At 38.2% G+C, this 8,846-nt stretch overlaps 2 protein-coding genes across 3 annotated transcripts; one reads left to right on the top strand and one right to left on the bottom strand.

Moving 5' to 3' along the window:
* The first annotated feature begins 1,181 nt into the window (after positions 1-1,181).
* On the top strand, positions 1,182-8,778 carry LOC110803833 (uncharacterized). Of its 2 annotated transcripts, none has more exons than XM_022009361.2 (5): positions 1,182-1,441; positions 4,942-5,214; positions 7,056-7,116; positions 7,667-7,768; positions 7,977-8,778. In XM_022009361.2, the coding sequence occupies exons 2-5, from the start codon at positions 4,960-4,962 to the stop codon at positions 8,567-8,569; spliced, it is 1,011 nt and encodes a 336-aa protein (XP_021865053.1). In that variant the 5' UTR covers positions 1,182-1,441; positions 4,942-4,959; the 3' UTR covers positions 8,570-8,778. The 2 variants fall into 2 exon arrangements, with proteins under 2 accessions (XP_021865053.1, XP_021865055.1); XM_022009363.2 differs by having other exon boundaries at positions 1,183-1,441; positions 4,971-5,214.
* Positions 1,851-2,773, bottom strand: LOC130467652 (uncharacterized). The gene is made up of 2 exons (XM_056836225.1): positions 2,440-2,773; positions 1,851-2,392 (listed from the first exon to the last, which is right to left on the bottom strand). The coding sequence occupies exons 1-2, from the start codon at positions 2,771-2,773 to the stop codon at positions 1,851-1,853; spliced, it is 876 nt and encodes a 291-aa protein (XP_056692203.1).
* Positions 8,779-8,846: the final 68 nt, after the last annotated feature.

The following is an 8,846-nucleotide window of genomic DNA, read 5'->3' on the forward strand; positions in this document are numbered from 1 at the left end:
ATTTAGCATAATTAATCAAGCTTTAAAAATTCGGGGTATTACATATACCCTAAACGATTTGTCCCTAAATATCCCTTTCGAATTCAATATAAAGATTTATGGATCTAAGATCCACTGGAGACTCTCTACTTTGGCCCATTCGCCGATCCACTAGCAAAAAAGTCTAAATTCCCTTAAGAAAATTCGCCCTTCAAAAGGCGTCCTAAGAAGATAAGGCCTCATGGGATAGTGGGGTAGTCGGGTAGGGGCGTAAAAAATGAACTCCTACAAGCGGTTAGCTGTAGAGATATCTGTTGGATAACTTTTGTGAAATGTTAAAATTAGTAGCGTATAAAGATAGCGGGTACTGTTTGATAAATTTATGGTAAAGTTTCAAACAATATACTTCACTACTTAACTTTTGTGAAGTATATAACTTTTATTGTTTTTTATAACGACAACGTTTGTGTAAGACCGTCTTATCGGAAAGACAAATTTTCACTGCTTAACTAATTAATTGCATTGCTTAACTAATTATTTTCAGTGTGTAACTAATTAGTTTCAGTGTGTAACTAATTAGTTTCATTGTTTAACTAATTGGTTCTAGTGCTTACCTAATTGATTCCATTACTTAACTTATACGACACCAAGAGGGGTCTTTTGTGTAAGGCCGCCTTATATAAAAGTTTCACAAAAGTTTATAATTTTATCATACCAACAACTACTTTTACCAAATACTTGTACTAGTTGCCCGATACTTTGACAACTGACCGCCAGTTACTAATGTTCACTGTTATATGCTACTCCCTCCGTATTTTTTTAAAAGATACACTTGGCCGGACACGAGTATTAAGAAGAATAATTGAATGAAATAAAATAATAAAGCAAATGGGGTTGGATAGATATTTTAATAATTAAACATGTGGGGACCATGTCATTTTGGTGGGTGGAGGATGGGGTGGGTTTATGAAATTATTTGTTTAATAGGATGGTGGGTGATAGAGTATATTAGATGTATTATTTAATTAGATGGTGGGGTTGATAAGTTACTAAAAATGGCAAGTGTATCTCTTAAATAAATACGGCCGAAAAAGGCAAGTGTATTTCTTAAATAAATACGGAGGGAGTACTCTAGAGTAACTTCTCTCCGTTATTCAACCGTTAAGTGCTATTGGATATCGCTAATTTTGCCGAACATGCCCCCATAATAATATAATATACTGCATATACCAGGTCGAAGGTCTCATGTCCGTCCATATTCTTCCCAACATCCTCCACTCTCTCGACGCCCGAGCTCAGACTCTGAAACTGACGCCTAACCAGTGACCACCTCAAGCCCTAATTTGTCGTCAAATATTTCAACAACAAATTCCGATTGCGTTTCCGATCCCGATTCCGTTTCTGATTTCAATCTTGATCATCGTTCTTCTTTAAGAATCTTCCCTCGTCCTCTTTGATCCAGGTTTCCATCGTAATCCCTGTATTATTTCATTCTATTCTTCAAAATTAATTTGCTTTAATCTACTACATTCGTTTGTACTTGAATGCCGATTGAATGTGTATATTAAGTGTTCTATGCTTGTGATTTTGACAGGGTTATAGAATGAACATTCAAAATTAGTACTAGCTGGATATAAACTACTCGAATTTAGCTTGTTACTGAGCTGCATTGCCTGAATTTTGGAAACCCCTTTTATGGGTTTCTTATGTTTTGTATTAGGGTTCAGACTTTCGATTTTGGTACCACAAATTTAGAATTGGTAAAAGTTTCAAGGGCCTAAAATATTTTCTGTGACCAATTTTTGGGATTAGTTAAGGGTCTTTTTTATTTTTTTGACAAAAGGACTACAAACAAGCAAACAAAACAAAAACTAAAACCGATGCCGAAGAAGCTGACGCCTATGAGCTGAAGCCGCCAGGTCATGAGCAGGCCGAATCATAGAATGAGAGACTTTCAGCACAGAAAACCCCACAGAAAACCCACGGAACCCAGAAAGTAGAGAACGAAGGTCTTTCACCAACCACAACACAACCATTGGAGCAATACATTTAGAAAAGACAAGGCAAACAAGAATAGCGGAATCAGAGTAGAGAAGAATCCGCATATAACCCCGCCTAGAAGCCATACGAACCACATATAAACAAGCTAACAACTCAGCCTGAAGCGCACAACCAAGCACGCAAGCCTGAGCACCTCCTCCTAAGGTAGCTAAAGACACCGGATCCCGAAGAATCCAACCCACCCCAGCCTGATTTGAAACGGGCATCCAAGCCCCATCCAAAATAATACAAATATCAATGGCAGGGCGAATATCAAACCTACCCAAGGAATGAGGATGAGAAATGGCCGAAGATGCCAAAGCTAATGTATGAACTGGGGCATGAGATTCACAATGGTGACGGAGGTCACGAACTGCAGAACAACGATCCATCCACCCCTGCGAATAACCAGAAGCGCACCTGGATCCCAAGGCGCGTAACGGAAACACATATCATTCCTAACAATCCAAATTCCCCAGAGAGAGGAAACAAAAGCGTCCAGAAGGCGGTTAGAGGAGGAAGACCTGGACAGAGTCCTCACAAAACAAGCACACCAATTGGCAAAGGAACCAGGAGAAGAGGAAGGCCACAAAGGAGCCACAACACCGTTATTCCAAAAATTGGCAAGCACGGAACAATCCCTAAATAAATGAGAAGGCACCTCCTGCTCCATATGACACAAAGAGCAAGACGGGTCCACATCCATGCCACGAAGCCTAAGTTTCCCACCCAACAGAAGACCGCCATGCAACATTTTCCATAAGAAAATTTTAAACTTTGGAAGAATAGCGAGGCCCCAGAAATGTTTCCACTAGAAGTCGGGAGGATCAGGCAAAGTAGAAGCAACACTGGGACCAGAGCGGAGAATCATAGCATACGCCGACCTAACTGAGAATAAACCTTTCCAGCACATCGTCCTCCTCAGAAGACGTGGCCGTTCAAGAGCCATAATGTTGTTGGCCGTGGTCTCCGAGAAAAGATGACGGACCACAGCTGCATCCCACGCGTAAGAACGCAGATCAATAAGAGAGGAAACATGAGTTGGACAATCCAACCCAACAAGAGAATCTTTGAAAGAAATCAGCTTATTGGAGACCTAGACATCCTGAGTAATACGAATGGTCGAGTTAGCACCCGACTTCCACGAATGGTCGAGTTAGCACCCGACTTCCAGGCAATGCCATCATTCAACACTTGGAAACACTTGGAAACCCTGAGAGATGCTCCGAACCCCAAGAAGGCCGAGTTACCCTAGGAGAAGCATTGCGAATAGATACCGTAGGATAGCGAGCCTTGAACAAGCGGGAAATTAGGAGCTGAGGATGATGAACAATACGCCAAGCAGATTTGGCTAGCAACGCCTGATTAAAAGGACCAATACTACGAATACCCAAACCTCCCATACCCTTAGGACGATGGAGGGCCGAAGAAGGAACCAAAGTCATACCCCGCGACCCAACAGAAGACCTCCACCAGAAACGAAGACACAAACTATCAATCCTATCACAAAGAAACCTCAAAGTGCAATTGATTGAAGGCTACAAAGAAACCTCAAAGTGCAAAGCTAAAGCATCAGTATGAAACCTCAAAGTGGGATTAGTTAAGGGTTGAAAACTTGCAATTGATTGAAAGAAAAGCGTTTCCTTATGGGTTAAAAAGGAATGCTCTTTGACTTATATTTTATTTTTCAAAAGTTTTTTTTTTTTGCCCGAGGAACCTTCTCTTTACTGGTCTTATTTATTCGCTGAACATTAGAGATCCTGTATGCAATTTAGACATGGGTATGGGCGTTAGAGATCCTGTCGACATGGGTATGGGCGTTAGAGATCCTGTCGACACGGGTATGGGGGGCGGCATTGGGTAGATATCATAGTGTTAGTCATGACAATATTCAAACTAAGGACAGAGAGACCTGTCCTGGAATTGGACACGGGTGCCGAACATCATTCGTGAAACATATTTTCATTTCTAAAAGACTACGTTTATCTTTTCACATTACACATACATATGCCTGGATTTTGGATTGTCTATTTTGCTAGTTTAGGTTGAAATTCTTGTATAAAGCCTAAGTAGATCATGTATAACACGAATTTCTTCTCGCTTCTCCCTCCCCCTCCATACTGTATATTGTTCTAAAATTATGTAGAATTGTAGATCGAGATACTTGAGATGTCAAGGTAGAATTGAAGGGTCGAGGTAAATGATTAATCACAAGGGCTTCTCTCGGACCTAATTAAGCGCTTTTCCCTAGAGCTTCGCACTTGAGCGCTAAAGCGCGCTTTTTTAAACACTGACTGTAAATCTAGTTTCTTGGGAGTTTAGGGTTTAGATCGAATATCTATATTCTAATGTATCTTATAAGCTGCATACAACAAAGTCGATTTTAGCCATTTTATGTATAGATACTTGGAAAAAAGATCTTCACTTATGACAAAGTAAATTTTTGTCATTTGTTTTTTGTCATTCCTTTTGTTTGATCTTATAAATTTCAGTGTGCTTGGTAAGAAACATCATGACTGGCACTTAGATATGGTACTGTCTCCTACTTGGGGAATATGTAACTTGATGACTATGAATATGTTACTCTCATAAAAGTTCCTAAAGTTAATGTATCCTGATTAGATGATTTTGGGCAACACCCTCCATGATCATTGGAAAGGTTGCTTAACTCCGCAGTTTTTATGACAGTTTCATGCTGATTCTTTATTGCACAAGTATTATGTTCTAGAATGCCTCTAGCTTATGTATATATATGCGTATTTCTTTTTTCTCCTATTCTTTTTGTTGTGAGGTTTGAGAATTCACCACTGATCAAAATAACTTGTCAATTTCTGTATATTTTGACTTTAACTTGTTTACCATCAGAATGATATTGTCTAATTCTCTAGCTGTGAAACTAATAGCTAGTTGAGTTTTATTCAGATTGGTTTTTAAGTCAAAATGTCCGATAGTAAAGGTAAAGTACCTAGGGAGAGAAGTCCCAGCAGACTAAAATCAGAAGTAGGGGATAAGGATGGAGATAAAAAGCACATGCATCAACTTCAAGATGCTTTAGCTCTTGAGAGCTTGCCAGCTTCTGACTCTAAGCAAGAGGTTAAAGGTGCAAGCTCCATGTTGGATAGCAAGAATAATGGAAAAGGTGAAAGAACCGGTCATTCAAATACAACAGCAGTCCCTCGTCGATCTTATCATCAGGTTTTTCTGAAATAAATTTCTGTTTAATTACTTCAATTTTCAGATTTTCTATTGCTATCATTTATTTCTGCAATGATTTCATATGTATAGTTCATCTCTTCAGTCCATCTTTTGTGCTCTGAATTTCCAGCGTTTGGGTTAAAGGATTTCCATTACTTCTCTGAGGCCTGTGTTCATATATCCTTGAACATTCGTGCGCTATTATGCTTCTGTTACGTTTCTGTCCTTTTTTGGGCAATTAAATGAAATGATTTTATAACCAAAAGAATATTTTTGCTACTAAGAAAGTAGCAGAGATTATACACAAAAACTAACAGATAAGTAGATACAACAACAACAACAACAACAACAACAACAACAACAACAACAAAGCCTTAGTCCCAACATGATTTGGGGTCGGCTAACATGAATCGTCGTAGGAGATCGTCAAAAAAACAAGGAAGAGAAAGTGGAATTAATGAAAGTAAGATAAGAGAAAAATGTATATATATTATAGAAGAAATATTGTAAGAGATAATAAAAATAAGTAAAGTTTAAAATAAATGAATAAGTAAAATAAGTATATTTCAAAATAGCATGTAAATTAAAAAAAAAATTAAAGAATAAAAAACCTCAACATAGGAAAGAAAACACAAGCTCAGGCCAGCTCTGTAATCAAAAATAGTCTCCACTCCTTCCTTTATTTATATGTCTTTGTATGTGTAATTTCTGTATACACCTGTTTGTACCGTAACTTATGACTTTTGTCAAAACTAAAGTGGTAATATTTTCTTTTCTTATGTTTTGTACACTAAGGGTTTGTTTGTTTCAACTTATTTTTACTTAGGTTGACTTATCTCAGCGAAAATAATTTAAAATAAATTTAGCAAAAATAATTTTTTTTAATACAATTTAACAGACATAAGTTCTTTTCTGCAAAAATAAGTTCAGTTAAGTCAAATTTAGTTGAACCAAACAGAGCCTAACTTATGTTTGTGCACCATGAGAAGGTTAAATCGCATTCTTCCAAGTTATGATATTAATAAAGGATCTGGCATCCTTTATCATTTTGTTAGACCATCAACAGAATAATTCTTATTCTTCCCCTCTCAGAATTGTTCCCTAATTCTTGCTATTCTCTTTTAACTGAATACTTCTGGATTCGTTATTATTTGTTTGTTTTAATGCTGGAAAATGGTGTAGAGTACTGCAGATTAAGGAAACTATATGCGATCTGCACTATTATCAGGAAACAGGCATTCTTTCTCTCCTATAAAGTATCTTCTATTCTTGTGAAAGACTATGCTTGCAGTCTTTAGGTTTCCAATGGATTGAACTCTTCATTTTTTTTTAAAGTTTCCATTGGGTTGAAGTGGTGAACTCTGTTGTAAATCGAGTGTTTTCAGGAAGATAGGTGTTGCTTGTGTTTTGATCACTGTATGTCCAGTCAAGGGATATCTTGGAATTTGCCGCTAAATTTCTTTCCACGTTCCAACTCATTTAGCTTGTATTGGCTAGTGTGTGTACATGTGTGTCAGTGTGTGCGCATGTGTTTTAAATGTGTGCTTGCACAAGTTACGAAGTCTAGGAATTGCTTTACTTTCCCTCTTGTATTTTATGAGTGAAAATATCAATATTTCTCAGCCATAGATATGTGCATGGATATGAAAACGACTTCCTTATTCTGAATGTGCTATTTGTTCAAATAGGCATATCTATGAGTTTGGTCACTTGGTGGTTATTCAGTGTTTGCAAATCCATTTACTGGGCTGAACTAGCAGGATACTTGTTCGTCCCATGACTTTCAGTGCTCCTGTGTAAGTGTAACTATATTAGGCTTGCCTCTTCATGTCTTGTAACAGCATGATGACCGTCGTACTGCCGCCCGAGATGGCAGCCGCTCTGGACGCAGGTCGACATCTGGTGGGTTTCTTGACTTTTGGATGCTTTTCTCATTTATCTTTTGATTGTAGTTGCAATTTTGATACCTTTCCATTTCAAAATATTCTTAGTTTTGAGGTTATATGAGTCTCTCTGACAATGTACTACTTGGTTTCTCATAGCATGGTAATTAAGCTACGATAAACTCTTTAACTTAGCACCAAGGATATTGTCATATGTCCATAGGGAAATTCATGGGCGCGACCAGGCTAGATTATAAAATGAGGAACGTGAGATTAATTGGTATAGTATTTTGTGTCCTCTCTCCAGTCTTCTGTTTTGACTGTAAGATTTACACCATTACTGCCTCGTGTTTTGGTGTAGAATTTTTGGTAGTAACTTTTGGCAATATCTTTAATATCATTAGGATCTACTGCTTATCGCTGATCCTTAGCTAATCGGACATAGTCCTACATGTCCCCTACTAATCATTATGAATTCGGTATTGAGTTATTATTTTCTCAACATTTTATCACTTTTGTTATGCATTTAAATTTGTTGGTTAACTTTCTTTATTCTATGTTTTACGTAGAACGTGGATGGTGGAAAGATTCAAGAGGCGAAGACCGAGCAGCACATAGATCAGCACCTTCTGATCCAAAAGTAAGGGAGGGAAAATCTCGAGCAGAAGATAGTAAGTTTTGACAATTTCTTTAATATCAGTAGGATCTACTGCTTATCACTGATCCTTAGTGAAACGGAAACAGTCCTATATATCCCCCCTACTAAACACTACAAATTGAATATGTAGTTATTCTTTTCTCAACTTCTGTCATTTTTGTTATACAGTTATACATTTGAATTTGTTTGTTAACTTCTTTTCTATTCTGTGTTTTACGTAGAACGTGGATGGTGGATAGATTCCAGAGGCGAAGACCGAGCATCACATAGATCAGGACCTTCTGATCCAAAGGTGAGGGAGGGAAAATCCGGAGCTGAAGGTGGTGACAGTCAGGTCTGGCGACATGATACATTCATAGAAGCGGAGGGTGATGCACAACCTAGTAAAAAAAGACGTCCATTTCGAGAAGAGAAACTTCCAGTGAAGTCTGAGGATGTGGATAATGCTGTTGTTCCTGAACGTAGTAAGGTTTCCCATCCTACTGGGGGGACTGCAAGGTGGGAACAAAAAGCTCATGATCGTCGCCCGTTGGAAAGGAATGAGCATGATCGAGCATATTTAAGGGAGAGGTCGTTTTCGAACCGAGGACGAGTAGAAAATACTGGTTTTCCTTCCAGGGACAGGTTTAATGGTGTTAGTAATAATGGGAAATTCATTGGAAGGGAGAATTTTGGTGGAAGAAAAGGTTATCATTCGAGTGGCGGTCGGGTTGAGAAGTGGAAGCATGACTTGTATGACGAGGCTAATAGAAGCCCAACCCCTAAAAAGGAGGAAGATCCTGTTGCAAAGGTGGAAGCATTACTTTCTTTGTAGATTACTACTATTTGAATCACTGTTGGTTCGAAGATTACTGTTGGTTCTTGACTGAGGGACTTGATAGTTTTTGTGGGATTTTAATGCAGTTGTGTCTGGTGATTAATGGCGTAATGCTAACAGGTTCAATGCCTTATAGGTTATGGTACGGACTTGTATCTAGTTTGAACATTCTGGAGATGTTTGCTTATTGCTGTTGTTGATGTTGATCCTGCATTTCTCCATGCTATCTAAGTTAACATTTTGAGCAGAAGTTTAATACCATTCTGCAGTGTCA

The sequence above is a fragment of the Spinacia oleracea genome, chromosome 2 (assembly GCF_020520425.1).
Source record: "Spinacia oleracea cultivar Varoflay chromosome 2, BTI_SOV_V1, whole genome shotgun sequence".
NCBI classification, from domain to species: domain Eukaryota; kingdom Viridiplantae; phylum Streptophyta; class Magnoliopsida; order Caryophyllales; family Amaranthaceae; genus Spinacia; species Spinacia oleracea.